Consider the following 17,212-nt stretch of genomic DNA (forward strand, 5'->3'; position numbering starts at 1 on the left):
CATGCATGACTCAACCGATCAATCTCATTTTCCCCCAGGAGTTGCTTAATGAGTGTACAAAACCACCCATGAAATATCTATCTTAAAATAATTTGGTTCAAAAGTTACAGCAATTTGATTTAGGGGGACTTACTTTTTTTGTTGTGTATATATTTGGTTTATATTGACTTAAAAATTGGATGTTTTAATATAACAGGATTATATATCTCGTTAAATGTGAGCACCAGGAACAATGAAGACATAGGCCATGGGCAAATTATGTTTCATAAAGTTATGATGAAAATGTTTCTTATGTAATGAAACATAATATAATTATAACATAATATAGCATTATAATGAAAAAAAATATTTTTTTCTTTCCTACTACGTTTCTCTTCCTTTCTCCCTCTTTTCTCCTTTTCCCCTTTTAATTTTTTGGTCAGCCGATTAGGGGGGGCACGTGCCCCCATGGCCCCTACCCCCGTAGTTACGCCACTGTATGTCCATATGGCAAATACCCCTCCAATATTATTATCTTTTTTACCCCATGATGGTTTAATGGTTTTATTAGAGATTACATAAAAAAAAAATGAAATTCCATCTTAATCCCTTCCCAAAGACCCCAACATTGATGAATTGGAAGAAACGGGGGTTTCTCTTCAATGTAATAAGGACATAAGTATTTCGTTTGGAAATTGTGAACTGGCTTTATTTGCATTTTATGATTCAATAATATTGTTTTATTCGTTAAGCGGTATTTTAGGAAGACTTTTCACCGATAAAACAATTATTGCTTGTGATTTTTTTTTCATTTCTTTCGTGAAAAGTGGGGGGATGTTTGTACAGGCCATCCCCCCTCTTCGAAAAATGGGGGATATGTCCCCCCATCCCCCCCCCCCCGGATTTACGCCAGTGGCTCTTACAATATATCATCGTTTCACAGCGCTTTACACAGTGATGGAATCGAAAATTACAATAACTAATACATGTAAATATTATTGATTAAAAAGCGGAGTCTTGAGATGTTTCTTAAATACTTGCAAAGAAGGAGAAATTCGCATATATATATTAGTATCAATGGTTCAATATGGATATCTTGAATTGAAGAAAATGACATGGAAAATATTATCATTATCATCCCCTATTAATTCAGCGTGCAAAGAGCCGCAAAGAGTTAAAGAGTAATGAGACTAATAAAAAATACTCATCAAAAGTCCTGTTTGATGTTTCCTCTGATTTCTTTTTCCACAAAAGTCCAACTCAAAACATTCGGTAATATCGTAGATTCTTTGTATTTTCATGCCGAGATGCTGGTGGCATAATTCTTTTTACTGATTTCAATATTGACTATTGACGATCAGGGGCCCGTTGCATAAAACGTTTTACCTGAGAAAACTCAGGGTTGTTTTTACCGTAGTCTTTGTACTATGTTAAAGTCAATGGCAGTAATCTCACTAACCTTAGTTTTCAGTTTTTACCAGAGTTTTCTCAGGTAAAAAGTTTTATGCAACAGGCCCCTTGTGAGTTTATCTGGAGCACGCAGACCTTGCCATTGTTCATTTCTTCGATATTCGGAAGAAGCAGAGATCATTCGTTTATCAGGAAACGTATTCTTGCTGAATGCATGTTTTCAATTAATTTCAGTCGAGTTGAACACTGCAGAATCACATGTATACCCTCGTTGTCACTCTCAATTGTAAGTCAATCATTTTTATCGATTCCATTTGATTCGACCCCTACTTAATTTATGTCACTAACTGTATTGCAGAAGCAGACCAAGCTGTCGATATATGTACTTGATTAGATGATATAAGTAAGTCAAAATATTTCTTTGGCTGCATAAAATTTGTCATGTTGAACAACATTTACATTTTTCTGGAAAATAAGTAATCGTATTTTGAACTTTGAGGCGATTCACGTTTGAGGCTTAGCCCCTCCCAAATCATCCTGTCACAAAACAAAGTCATCCTTGATATATGCCTACCTATAGACTTTTAAATGTGAGCCCCCCCCCCCACCCACACACACACCCCCGACCGAGCATACGTTCCCTATTTCAACGTCGATTTAGATCAACGTTACGAAAGGAAAAGTAAACCTCTATTTATCGCAGGATACCAAGGGCTTCTCCAAGAGGCTTAATTCGAGCGTGCAGTGGCGTAGCTAGGATATTTTCCTGGGGGTACTGGAGGGTCCTAGCTTTTAATGGGGGGACAACATTTTTTTCTGTGTGTGTGTGTGCCCCTAAGTGTTATTGTCACTTCTTAGCTTTATTCTTATAAATAACATAAATATGAAATAATCTCATAAGCCTAAAAAAGTGGGAGCGTGAAGCGCGAGCTATTTTTTTATTATTTACGTTTATGTATGTCCTGAAAACTATAAATAATTACTGCGAACGCCAAGCGCGACCAGAATTTTTTAAAAAGCATTCTGACCTGATCGTCTGGCCTGACTATTTTTACATATTTCAATGTTTAGTTTTTTTTTCCTTTGAAAAACCTAAACTGAATTGAAATTTCCGTTTCCTTTTTCTGTTTCGCGTTCACGAAAACAAAAATTTAATCGAAACTCTCGTTTGCTTTTTACAGAGCACTTAAATAAATCAATTTATAAATTAAAACAAATTAAAGCTCGATGTCCGAGCTGGGATCTTTTGGCATGACTTCAAAAATTGATATTTTAAGCTCCATATCAGCCTATTGTGCGAGATATGAATCTCATCGGCAATGCGAGCGCGAAGCCTTCTTTTATTTTCCTGTTTTTTCTTCCTTTTTTCTTTCCTCTTTTTTTTCTTTCTTTCCCCTTCTTTTTCTTTATTTCTCCCTTTTTATCCTTTTTTTTGCTGCGCCAATTCTTTTTCAGGGGAGGGAACCTGGGGGCACACCAAACCTCAGGGGGCACGTCCCTCCCCCCCCCAGCCCGTATCTACGCCACTGCGAGCGTGAGATACCAAACATCCTTTTCTTTTTTCTTTATCATGAACTTGGCATCAACATGGTGATTGTTACCCATCAGGTCGGCATGCATCAGTAACTATATACTGACAGGCGAAATGATCCGCTACATATCGGTCTCAAGCAAGTCACCTGTATGTACAATTACCCAATTTTTTAATCAATATCATAATTTTAATCATAGTTAACAGCCCCCATATTTAATGATAATCACGTAAGCTAAATTAAAGCCGTTCTGACGTTGTCATCGCAACCGGAGTGAGCGGATATTAGAATGACGGCTTTACCCGTTTTCGAAGCCATTTGGAGATATTATTAAACACAACAGATAGTCTCTCACAAAGTGTGGTGTTAGAAAAGGATTCGCCATAAATGCAAAGGAATTCCTTTTTCTTTCCAGTTTGGAACAGTAACAATGATGAATAAGGTAAGAATTGGAATAAACACCTGTTTCGCGTTCCAAATGTAGCATTTTTCAACTTAAGAATAATCGTATAATAACCTAAGAATAATCGTTTTCAATTCGTAGTTTTCAGTTTTGGTTTTTAACATTGAAGCTTCAATACTTTAGATATATGGAATGGATGTGACATTATCATCATAATTCTTTGTAGTTTATATTTATAATTTTGATAATGATGGATTGTTTATGTGTGCGTGGATGCGTAGTTGTAAGGGTAGAAGGAAAACGAGTGTACTTGACAATCATTTTGTGTGGGTGTGTAGAGTGGATGGGAAGGGTGCGTGTGTGGGTGGGGTGTATCTGGGTTTGGGTGTGTGTTTGTGTGTGTGCGCGCCTTGTACATACAACCCCCCCTGGAAATCTGGTGGGTATGTTTATAACAGGTGTTATTTCTGGACCGAAAATCACTGTCATCTGTGTAACGAGCCCCCCCCCCTATTTTTATTTTATTTATTTCTTTTATCTTTTTCCTTTCTTTTCTTTTTGTTCTTTTTTTTGCCAGCGTTCCCAGGGCCCTGTTAAACCTATGTTACAAAGAGTAAAAATGAGATTCAACAAAACAAAAAATCGTAATTGGCCAACTCTTGAACTTTTAAATATCATGATTTTACTCCATCCTTAAATCATAATCATAAGTCATCATTGCCCTCTTAGACCTGTCAGCAGCATTTGACACGTAAGACCATAAAAGTCCTCCAGAGACTTTAAGGTTGATTACCACTGCTTTAGCATGGTTCCGGTCGTATGTCCACTGCAGACGGCAAATGGTGAATATCTATAGGACTTTGTCAGAGGAGGCTCTCTTTTGACGAGTGGTGTTCCGCAAGATTCAGTCCTCAGGCCGCTACTCTTCACTATGTACACTGCACCTCTTGAGGGAAATTGCTCGCCATCATGGATTGCAAGTTCATTTCTACACTTTGAAAAATGAAGAGCTAATACAGCTCTTCAGGAGCGTGTATACAGTGACTGCACTTCGGAGTGATGATTTTTCTCGTTCAAAATTCGTTTATTAAAGGGTATGCGTATGCTACGCAATTATATATGACCTTTGACCCAATAGTAAGAGATGATGATGCTGATGCTATTTCTCATCATACTACCTGCCTGGCAGAAATCCGGCAATGGATGGTGATGAGTTTTGTGAAGCTGGAGGATGACAAGACTATATTTAGTCTTTTCTTCACCACATATGCGAAACAAGATTGTAAAAAAAAATCTTCAAGTTGGCAGTGTGTCTGTCCTTCCTTCAAAGAATGCTCGTAATCTGGGTGTCTTCTTCGACCAGTGTAGGAAGATGGACAAGAATATTTTCAAGGAATGCCAAGCAACCAACTACCAGCTACGAAATATGTCGGCTATAAAAGATCGCTACTCACTCGTTCTGCAGCAGAAAGCCTAATTCATTCCTAAATCATGTTAATCACCTCTAGGATTGACTTCTGTAAGAATCTGCTAGCTTGTGTTTCTTCCTCTCTGCTGAACAGACTCCACAGTGTACAGAATGCTGCTGCCCGTCTGCAAATTTCTACAAAGAAATATCACCACATCACCCCTGTTCTCACGGAGTTGCACTGGCTACCAATTAAGTACAGGATCGAATTCAAAATCCTCCTGACTTTCAAGGTTTAGCTCCAGGTCATGTTACTTCACTAATAGAACGACGCCGTCTACGACCTGGATTGTGCTCTTCTGGTACAGGTGTCACTCTTCATGTCCAATCACTCACCAAAGGGACATAGAGACCGTGTCTTTTCATCTCTTGCTCCACGCCTCTGGAACTCCCTCCCTTCTTCACTCCTTGAAATTGACATTGAACTCCTCAAATCGTCTCTCAAAGCTCACCTATTTAAGCAGATGAGTAATAAGTAGCTTAATTGGATGAGCCTGCGCCTATTTATGTTTATAAAAGAAATATGACGCAATATAAATGACGTGGATTATCATCATCATCATCATTATAACCTTTCACTTTGGTAAAGTGCGCTAAACATGAAATATAGGTCTATAAACTAATTGATTTGTCGGTTGACAAAATACATTGTAACTTCTAATATGGCATCCATTGCCTGTTTGATATTTTCTTATACTTTAACAGGCATTATCATAAATGGAAATTTCCATTCTATGGTTTGAAGGTCATGCATACGCAAAAGAATGCCATCTGTAATAGGTCACCAGACATATCCGCTGAATGGCACTGGTCAATCAAAATTGCATGCAGACTTTGTTTGAAATCCAGTCCGGGAAAACGAATAGAATTTACAAGAACATTTTATTCAATCATAAATCTTCGTTTGATGTTTGTGTATATACTTCAAACCGTGTTATGGAGGAAATGAGGATAATGGTTTTTATGGTTTTTATCTCAATGCAACAAAATAGGTATCGTTTGCTGCTTTGAAAAGTCTGCTTGTTTTCTCCCACGTTCGTTTTTCTTATGCATCCGGTAAGCCTAAAATTTGTCACTTTGTGTTTTTATTAGCTTTCTTTGAAAATTGATAAATTACGTTCTTTAATCGATATACAACCATGTTTGTAAAAATAATCCTCAATTTTATTTAGAAGTATCGCCACAATGGATGAATTCTATCAACCCTAAACAACTCACTTATAATCAAACATTTCTTTAATCATTCAAGAGACTGAAGTCAGAAACAGTCTTGCAGTTGATTGTTAAGTACAAAGGATCATAATACGGACGGCACTTCTGGTACTTTTATCAAAATAAAGGCATGTTAGGCTTATTGCTATTGCAAGGAACAATGATAGTAATATTCATCATCAAAGATATTGTTATACTTTGTTATGCTCCGTTTATTTGGAAAGACAAACATATTGTAAATGTGCTTGGAGGTTCCATTATCATAAGACCTATACCATGTATACCTCAATACATAATAAATGTAGATCTGCATTACACACAAGCATTAAATGGAATTTATGAAGGATAGCAAATGACATAACCTATATGCTAACTGCGTATCTAAAAGTGAATAACTCCCTATTTCACCAAATTTTATCGTTATTCATAGGTGAAGTGCGGAAGTACAATGAGATTGGTGGTGCTTCCGAACTGTGCGACAATCCATGTCGCCCCATTATCTTAAGAAATGGACAAACACTGATCACCAAAAAGACATTGATTCACAGATTTCCTATCCGACTGCGTAACGAAACGCTGCATTTTGTTTGCAAATTGGCAGGCAAGTATAAAAGATAAGTAAATTTATAAGTGCAGTCAAATGAATGAAAAGAACGATAAATCACTAGTTTCAATTCATCTAAAAATAAAAATCGAGTCATCTATTTTCAAATTAATGCCTATAATAAGATATTTCCAAAAACACATGTTTAACTTCAAATGTAATACAACTATGTTTTACCGACAATTTTTATAGTTTTGTTATCGAAATGTTCCTAGATTTTTTTTACACTTTGGTTTTGAAAGCAAGATCTCGGGTTAACAATGTACTTAAACATTCATGAAAGCAAAATTCATGACAAGTTAATTTGATGTCAACATTATCAGTATTCTGGCCTTTTTTATTTTCTGTGTAGGGTCGACAACATCTATTGAAACCCTATCGTCCACTCCTGACTGGACCATAACAACAACGCAGGAAGTGTTAAGCGACTCGACAATCAGTGTTACAACAAGTGCGGACTGCTAATCTTTCTTTCACCGATTTGTGATAAAGTTTTGTGATTTGAAAATGATTTTAAATAAGAATACAAGAGAATAAGCTCAACTGTATGGGCATCCTGACGATTATCTCCTAGTTCAAAAAGGAAACGTTACATTAATTGGAAGAGCCGTGGTGTAGTGGTTCTGACTCTCGCCTTGTAAACAGAGGGTCGTGTGTTCGAATCCCACCGCGGTCTAGCGTCCTTTGGCAAGGCGTTAATCTACACTTTGCCACTCTCGACCCAGGTGCTAAATGGGTACCCGGTAGGATGCGAAAGATATTGTATGTTTGATTTTGCCAGCGCCATAATGAGGCTGCGATGAATGCAAGGAATGCTCCCCAGGGAGTGGAAATTGTGCACTTTTCGTGCGGGATTGAAATGAATCCAATGACCGGGGTAATAATATGCTGTAACGCGCTTTGGGCCATTCTGGGAAAAGCGCTTTATAAAAATTGGCTATTTTTATTAATTGGTTAAAATGTTGGAAAAGGTGCATTTCTAAGCAGCAGTTTTGACTTTCATTATTCCTAAACGATTTTAATATCTCAACGGGATACGACTTGATGCAGGATGTGTCCTCCATATAAAAGGAAAAAAATAAATGGTAAATCAATAAATAAAACAAAGAAGACTGTTAAAAACAACTTGTGGAACTTACAAGGTCCATGTTTGATAGACTTTCCTTGGCTTTCCTTGACTTTCCTTGGCTAGGAATTGTCATCATTTAAAAGACCGAGAGCAGACCCAAAAGTGAAATGATAAGTCATATACCAATCGAAAGCTTATGAATAAAAATATGCAAGCTTTAGGCCTATGTGTTAATTTTTTTATCGCTTTCCAGCTGAGTATTTTTTATTGAGAATAAAAATTATCGGGATTCGAAAATGTACGTGATTTCACTTCACTCGAGACTGTGACGTCATGTTGTGTTACAGAAACGTTGTAATTCGATTCGTTTGTACACAGAAAAAAAAATATTTTTCTACTTTTCAGATTCTGAATTCCATTTTTTTTTTCAATTTGCAGGAAAGTGGCACATTAAACTATTCAGTTCTCAAATGGATGTAAACCTACAACTCTTTACTATATTTTTTGTGAATTCTTTGGCTCTTATTAGGCCTTGATTGCAATGTCAGGCAAAGTGTGAATGCAGAGAGAATTGGAAAGCTGCGCCAAAGAAAATCGGCTGGTGAAGGCCTAGTCCCACTGGCCCACGGACATAAAATAAACGTAATCATAACGGTTACAACGGAGAAGCAAACTGTCGGGATGGCTCCATCCGTTTTCATCCTTTTTATCAGACAATGGACAAAATGGGTGAACGATGAAATTACAGTGGACGGATGCTCGATTGATATAGAGCATATGAAACACGTATGCAAAGATTGCACGTTTTCCAACGGATGGCAAGATATTTTTACATCCCCTTTGCATCCGTAAGTGCAGTGGGATTAAGTTTAAGCTTGCACTTCTGTGTAAAGTAGTTTAAAAGCTTTTGACTAGTATACATGTATGCATAATTTGTGAATTTCACATTTGGGTCCGGTCTGGGTCTCACGTCTGCAATGATCATTTTTTTCGAGTCAGTCATGAGAATTTAGGTTTACAGTGGATAATTAACATGAACTTTTGTGGAAATGAGGTTGTTTTATTGCATTTTCATATTCTTGCCCACCTGAAGTTGATCCCGTTTGCGACCCAGACCCGTGTAAGAACGGTGGGACTTGTACACCCAAATCAGGAACGTATAAATGTAGCTGTCCGGTAGGATATTCAGGAAAGACATGTCAAAGAGGTTCGTTTCATTTTTGTTTCCTTTCATACCAAAGACTTTATGGTTGGTATACTCATTGCCTGACGAGGGCGCATTACAAAGAGTAAGGTGTGACGAAATATCATGCTTAAGAGCCAACGCACCATCTTATTTACTCGTATTCTGAACTCTTCATCGAAAATTCTGATTTGACATTGATAGCAAATTGTGACAATTACAATAGGGGTTCAATTCATCTGTGCATTATAATGCACAATACATGAATAACTAACCGGGGGTCCGTTTCATAAAGCTGTTCGTGAGATAAGAGCGACTTTAAGAACGACAGGTGAGCCTTTCTTACGCGCTAAACCATCGCCAAATAATATACCATTTACCACAAGAAAGGATCACCAGTCGTTTTTAAGTCTTAACTTACGAACAGATTTATGAAACACCCACCAGGATACCTTTCCACTCCTATGTCGGACGGCACTGAATACCCCCCCCCCCCCGTCACACCGAAAAAAGTCGCTCTTAACTTACGAACAGCTTTGTGAAACACCCACCGGGATTTATCTGTAATATTTGTACTCATCAATTTAGTAAGAAGAAAGAAAACAGTAGGTATAAGAATGAAGCAAAATTTTCATTATTTGGCTTCCCAAAATTTAGCACACAATTAGATGTGCCATTAATTAGTTCGTGTCCCATAAGCATGATTTAATACATTCGTGTGTCCTATGTCGTATACCAATCTGGGAATTTCATCGTTACTTTTATTTCAGTCACACCTAAATCCCTTGGAAACATCCCTGGTTATCACATTTAAAAGTTTAAACAAAATAATTGCTATCCCTGTAATCGTATAACCTGTATTTCAGACTGGTCGTATCTACGCCGGGTAATTCGTCAATTTACCATAATTCTTCCCAATGGTCTAACTTTTCAAATATCCATAGCTTTGCTATTCATCATTCATTGTCTGATTTCGACCAAACTAATGTTACTGACTTTTATTTCATTTCCACTTTCATACTTTTTGATATTGTCCAGGTTGGATTCCCATTAAGATACATCAGGGGCCCTTTGCAGAAAATTTGGCTTAAAATAAATCATGAAATCAAACGCAAATCTTCCCACTACGCGTGTTTCATTGGTTGACTTTCAAGTTGAAATCAATATTTGGAGTTGCATATGATCACAAATCTTCTGGAACTGGCGTCAGTTCCGTTTTCTTACATGTATCTGTTACAGACCGTTACCTTTTCCATACATGTATTTGTTACAGATCGTTACCTTTTCCATACATGTATTTGTTACAGACCGTTACCTTTTCCATACATGTATTTGTTACAGACCGTTACCTTTTCCATACATGTATTTGTTACAGACCGTTACCTTTTCCATACATGTATTTGTTACAGACCGTTACCTTTTCCATACATGTATTTGTTACAGACCGTTACCTTTTCCATACATGTATTTGTTACAGACCGTTACCTTTTCCATACATGTATTTGTTACAGACCGTTACCTTTTCCATACATGTATTTGTTACAGACCGTTACCTTTTCCATACATGTATTTGTTACAGACCGTTACCTTTTCCATACATGTATTTGTTACAGACCGTTACCTTTTCCATACATGTATTTGTTACAGACCGTTACCTTTTCCATACATGTATTTGTTACAGACCGTTACCTTTTCCATACATGTATTTGTTACAGACCGTTACCTTTTCCATACATGTATTTGTTACAGATCGTTACCTGTTGAGCGTTGGCCTTTACGGTGGAAACCATAGCGGTGAAGGACGGGTCGGGTTTCTTCCAAGGGGTTATTCCACACATGACTTTGTTTCAGTAAGCTATTCCTGGACCATGTCCATGTCCCACTTGGTGTGCCGAGACGTGGGTTTCCGTGGTGCCATTGCAACACTAAGTGGTGACGTCTTTCCTACAGGAGAGCTGGGGGAGGTAGGAGAAGCTCATTGCCCGGAGAGCCTCAACACCGTTACGGAATGCTGGTACTCTACGATCAGAAATCGAGACACGAGTATCGAGTACCACATCGCTGTCGAATGCTGCGCATGTGAGTAGGATTGTTCAAAGAATAATAAATCTACTTTGTGCAAATCAATTACTCAATAAATATTGCCCCATATTATAAAAAAGGTCATATGGTTTCTTGGCACCAGTGTAGTTTCCAGCTGGGTTGAACACAGACCATTTCAAGGCCCATATTAGTATTTATATACTGACCCCGATACTGACAATAGAGGTTCCGTCCGATTTGTGTTTTAGCCAGATAGGACGGCCACTTGGTCTGCACTATGTACTTTGTTATATCGAGGCAGATATGGGGACCACCCCTTGTATTTCATGTGACGAAAAACACAGAAAAATAAGACTCGTTGCTAGGTGATAATAGGATGGAAATGGGTATCATAACACAATGACGTATAGTGTACCCAAGACACATCTCGCCTTTACGGATTATATTTTTCACAGTCTTGCAAATCACCTTTCCATTTTGCCTAACTTATCGCAAATGGCATATTTAGGGGTTGAATTTTTCGCAATTATCATTCATCTATTCTCTTGGAATACGACAGTACACTATGCTTGGGCTGTATCATAAAAATGTCACCTCATTGTAACACCCCAATAGCGCGTGTCCTGTATGATGTGACCTAAGGTGGGATGTGCCTATATTGCATATCGCTCGCACCTGCGAATTCAAGGGCATTATAAGTTACACTCAGCCCCATGTGAAATACCCTTGGCAAATAAATCTACTTCTGTAAAAGTTGGACATCCAATGCTTATGCTCACAGCCTCAAACTGCAGCTCTCCATCTGGGCGACCTCTTGGAATGGAGTCCGGCGATATTTCAGACGCCGACATCATTACGTCATCCTGTCAGAGTACACCACCGTGTGGCCATGAGGCACGTCTTAACTCAATAATGCCATGGAGCGCTGCATCAGGTGATCAGACTAACCCTTACATCCAGGTGAATCTCGGAGCCTATCACATGATCACTGCTGTCGTCACAAAGGGTGATGTTAGCGGATGGGTGACTTCTTTTAAGATCTCGTATGGCTCAGAGGAAACTGATTTGATGCTCCTTGCTGATATTGAAAACGGAAATGAAAAAGTAAGTCCCTTTTCCAATATGTGGTTTTAAAAAAGGGTTGCTACCATAGTTACGGACCGAGAGGTACCTCAAACACATACAGAGGATACTATTTTGTTTCTATAAGTATGGAAAAAGAGGTTTTCTGATGTAATAATGAAGTTGGTTTTGCTCATTGTATGTGGATATGTGATCGTATCCGGAAGCGCGGGCGCGGCGTGTGTGCGTTTACGTGAGGGTAAACGGGTGAGTTGTGTGTGTGTGTGTGTGTGTGTGAGGGTGTATGTGTGTGTGTTTGGATGTCACTGTGCGAGTGTGCTCATGTGCAAATGTCCATTATAATTTCCCCCCTCTATAATCTCTTTGTGCATCGTTTATAAAAGACGTTTCCTGGCAGCTTTGACGCCACTACAACAGTGACGACCTCGTTGGTTCCCTACATCCTCGCCAAGTACATTCGATTGATACCCAACTCGAGTCACCATGTGGTCGCCATGCAATTTGAGCTCATAGGTTACGGTCCACTTCCAGAACATGTTGGTAAGCTCATCCAATTAGTGTACGAGGCATTTCCTTCACTTAATTAGTCCCACTTACCTCCCGTGACTTGCATATTATTTTTGCTCGCACGCCTGGTGTAACATTGTTTGATGTATAAATTACAATGTGAATCATTGATGATCCCATCTAGGGCAACTAATGTATACAGCCTGCTTCACCAATGTGGCATTTTAACAATCAATTCGCAGACACTTTTATAACGCTGATAATATTTTGTCAAAAGCCGTCAATAACAAAGCAGCCCTTTTGACGAAAATCTGTGAAACAAAACAGCAGTGTTTTCCTGGATTAAGAAAGAAATGACATGTACATTTTGTTTTGTCCTGTCCGAATCATAAGGTGGTATGCTGTCCCGGTCCACCTACTTTCGACAATGACCTAATCATTTTGATTTGAGGGGTATTTTCAATAGATTCTGAACGTTTCAGAAAGTGTCTGCGAGGTTAATGCTAAAATACGCTACGGAATCTTCTCAAGGCGTAAAGATTTCAATAAAAACAAGCAAAAGACTTGAGGAATATATTGAGTTTAGCACAAATGAAACTTAGATGAAGACTTAACAGTGACTTAATAAACCTAACTTGGTCACTGCGACACCGTAAAACCTCTGTAGAAATACAAATGCCCTCAAAACTGTCACAAATGATTTGTGAGGATTCAGGATTTAAAAAAAAACAGGAGGCACGAGTATTATATTCGAAAAAAAGCAGGGGTACAATTGACGATTTACATAGATTTTTTTATTTCTGGATCATTATGCATGTTCAATAGACGATTCTGAAAGAGCCCCTCTTTGTTGAGAAAATGTTATCATTGTGTTGAGAAAATGTTATCATTGTTATCATCAGCTTGTGCTGCTGGTCATTTTTATATGCATATATACCAATAAATAATAAATTTTAGAATCAAGAATAGTTTAACATAACGAAAGTGGTTCATGTTTTCCATTTTCAGTTGAAAAACACGATCGAGATGGAACATGTATGGAAAGTGGTATTCCGCTGGGAGTGGAGAATGGGGACATTGGCGATGAGTCTCTTACGGCATCATCCAGTGAGCCCGGGAATGAGGCCCATAAGGCGAGACTAAACAGTAGTACATGTGATGGTTGGGTGCCTCTTGAAGCAGAACCAGAGCCTTTCCTACAGGTAAGGACGTAGGCTTACTTGTACAATGCATGTCACAACAGGGGAAGGTCCACCGGCCGATGGTCCTTAGCAAGATTGTTGCGTACCTTTTTTCGACATGAATGAAAGTTTATTACTAAAAACAAACAAGATAAAATACATATTCACTGTACAAATACATTTGTTTGGTAAAAGGAAACTAAGGATATAGCAAGTTCTGCTAGTGAGATGTAGACCCCTTTGTTAGGTTATGTAATGTACAATATAAACACACTTGAAGTATTTAGCATGATATAGTTTGTAATAATACAACTAGAAATATCTTTTACAACGTGAATAATTATATCTTACGGTTAGGTGCTTTCGAGTAAAACTAAATACATGTAAGTAAATTAAGCACGTTGTATGAGACAATCTTACCTGGAATATAAACAAAGTAAATGAAATACATATATTTTACATCAATATTCTTGTATGAAGCTTTTTTAAGCTCTGTGCGAAAAGACTGGACACTTTTTAGCTGTTTTACATTATCTGGAAGATTATTCCAGATTTGCGAGCCCATGAAAGAAATTGAGGATTTACCTTGGTCTGTTTTCACTCTTGATGATACGTAATAAAAAAAAGTATTAGAAGATGTATAGGTTTACATGTACATACATACTTATATACTCTGAAAAAGAAACCTGCAGGAACCAGGGAACGATTTTTCTTATTGGAGCTGTACATTAGCAAAAAAATTACACTACAAAATGATTGTAATTTTGGCCCCGATATATTTTGCAAGCAAAAATAAAAGGTGAAAAGGTTTCATTGCCAAATGGTGAATAGTTTACTCCCAACGAGCATGACCAGAAATTTGACAGGAAAAAAATTAAAAACGGTTTCACTACAAAATGAAGGTTATTTTGGCCCCGAGCAAAAAAAAAGGGGGGGGTTCCTATACAAAATGTGAGCCAGTTTGGTTACTTTTTTCCTTCAGTCATGCCTTACAGAAATCCAGGGGGTGCTGCATATGGAGAGTGATATGCGCAACGCCCCTGCGTTCAAAGCCACTATAGATAAATCATAGGGTATTTTCCTTTCTAAATTCAAGATCCGAATCTACAAATTTATTCAAATCGTCATAGTTTATCATCAAATGAACATAATTCACAAGGATACCAATATTTTTATTGTTTGCAATCGGGATCAATTTGTGTCTATACATCTTGTTTATTTATACTACTATTTGTTTTTGTGTTTGCAAACAGTGCAATATTGAAGACCATCAATCTGTGTCAACCTGAATAAATATATTAAAAATAAACAAATACATAAATAAATGATCCAATACTCAACCATCATTTACAAAATGGTCAGTTGATGAAACGCGGTCTCTGAATCTCATAATCGTGCTTTATCATATATCATCATATATTTGTATATAAATGTTGACACAAATGTTTTATCATTATGATTAAGGTTGATCTTGGAAATATTCATCGAGTGGTTGGCGTAGTAACCCAAGGCCACCGCACACTGGAACAATGGACTACATCGATTGTATTATCATTTGACAGTGATCATGGATGGACTGATGTGGACGAATGCGGCTCGAGAAAGGTTCAATATTCTTTTTCATGCATTTTCGTCCAAGCCTCATAGTCTTGATAAACCAAACATAGCCACTAAAACCAACTATTGATTCCCGAGAATGTCCTATGTGCATAACCAAAATAGTGATTTGGGCCTTTAAATATGAAAATTAGGAAATGAGGTTATCTGAAACAATGAAACAAAAATCAATAGAGCCTTTGGAAGAACGTCAACTATCAATTTTTTTTCATGGGTTTATGCCATATTCACACGAGGTAGTTTTTACATTTGAACATTATTTTTTAATTTCAAAATTAAAGTCATTAAGATTAATATTTCAATCTATGCCTGAAAGATCCACGGTATTTTAATCAATGATAAATCTTCATTACATGTAACAAGCGATTTTTGCGGGGAAACATAAACCAGAATTTGAAACGAAGTGATCTCGTTTTCAAATATGCAGATGTTATACTAATTTGGAAATAATTTGGGAAATACGAGTCTATTTTTTGAGACCTGTATATAATTTATTGAGCATATAAACACAAGAACAACCCAAACCCGCTACAGTTAAAAAAAAACTATATGATTTTGCTTATGTTCAAATAGGATTTTGCTCACTTTGGTATTCATTTTTGGCACTTTTAGATGAAATTCCAGGAAATTCATGTGTAAGAAAAAAATATTCAATATTTAACAAAATTTGGTAAGGAGATGGACTTGGGTGGCTCTTTCCGTCTATTCAAATGATAAAGTCTGGTATCACAGTGAGCTTTCGTAATAAAAAACGAGATTTTATCCACTGGCATGAAGCTCTTCAATCGCTCCTTCCCTGTCACGCACACAACACACCCGACGGACATTTCCATGCACAAGCACACTGTCATAATAATAATAATAATAATAATAATCCGCTTTTATATAGCGCTTAATCCATCGGAACGACGTTTCTAAGCGCTTTACAGATATATTATTACCCCGGTCATCGGATTCAATCAGTCATTCCCGCACACAATGTGTGCACATCCTCCACTCCCTGGGGAGACTACCCTCCCATTCACAGGGTAAAGAAATCGTAATTTGAATGCTGATTCTAGTGACAAATAAGGATAATGACGAATATTTAGCACGTGTGAAACCACATTAAAACATGATTACAATCACGAACGCTAATCACAGTCACGATTACAATGGCAGTCATCATTACTCTGATAATTCAAGATTCACGTGTGAAAAGGTCCTCCGTCGGATCTAAGTCGTATTTTCTTTTCTGATTTCCTTTCTCAGATCTATTCAGCGAACTACGATACCAACACCCCTGTTATAATCCGTCTCACCAACCCCGTAAAGGCGAGAAAGATCCGGATTCATCCACAATCATGGAAAAACAAAGTGACAATTCGATGTGAAATTTTAGGTTATGTTATCTGAATGGGGTTCACTACAAGCCAGTGGCGGATCTAGGATTTTCCAAAAGGGGGAGGGGACATTTTCCTGAGGAAAAATATCACAAGAAAAAAAAGGTTTTCCAACCCCCCCCCCAAAAAAAAAAAAACAAATGAAATTTTGTCCACGAATATAAAATTGACCAGCCAAAAAAAAGAAGAAAAAAAGGTCTTCACTTTCAAAAGGGAGGGCAACTTCTGTTTTAACGGCATTTTTACATTACAAATTTTCATTGTGGCTCTCAAGGCGGGCACGGGCTGGCTTTGTCCCCCCCCCCCCCCCCCCGGATCAGGTAGTGCGACGGCCACAATGCTCACTTACCTTTTAGAAGAAGAGTCCGAACCTGAATGTCTTTTTCTTCCTTTATTCTTCCTCTTTTATCTTCTTCTGATACGAAAATATGCGACAACGTAGCAGAGTTAGTACTAGGAATCGTGGTAATTACTGTTAGTGGTGTCGCACCAATTGTAGGTTGTTCGGGGAAGTAATCGTTAGCGAGTAGTAGGAGAAG

The 17,212-nt window shown here is 37.7% G+C and overlaps 1 protein-coding gene across 1 annotated transcript; it reads left to right on the forward strand.

Moving 5' to 3' along the window:
• Positions 1–6,971: 6,971 nt before the first annotated feature.
• LOC121431347 (lactadherin-like) lies at positions 6,972–16,760 on the forward strand. The gene is made up of 8 exons (XM_041628887.1): positions 6,972–7,059; positions 8,771–8,884; positions 10,610–10,939; positions 11,685–12,007; positions 12,370–12,526; positions 13,502–13,695; positions 15,139–15,279; positions 16,543–16,760. The coding sequence occupies exons 3-8, from the start codon at positions 10,729–10,731 to the stop codon at positions 16,684–16,686; spliced, it is 1,170 nt and encodes a 389-aa protein (XP_041484821.1). The 5' UTR covers positions 6,972–7,059; positions 8,771–8,884; positions 10,610–10,728; the 3' UTR covers positions 16,687–16,760.
• The last annotated feature ends 452 nt before the right edge of the window (positions 16,761–17,212 follow it).

The sequence above is a fragment of the Lytechinus variegatus genome, chromosome 17 (genome assembly GCF_018143015.1).
Source record: "Lytechinus variegatus isolate NC3 chromosome 17, Lvar_3.0, whole genome shotgun sequence".
Classification (NCBI taxonomy): domain Eukaryota; kingdom Metazoa; phylum Echinodermata; class Echinoidea; order Temnopleuroida; family Toxopneustidae; genus Lytechinus; species Lytechinus variegatus.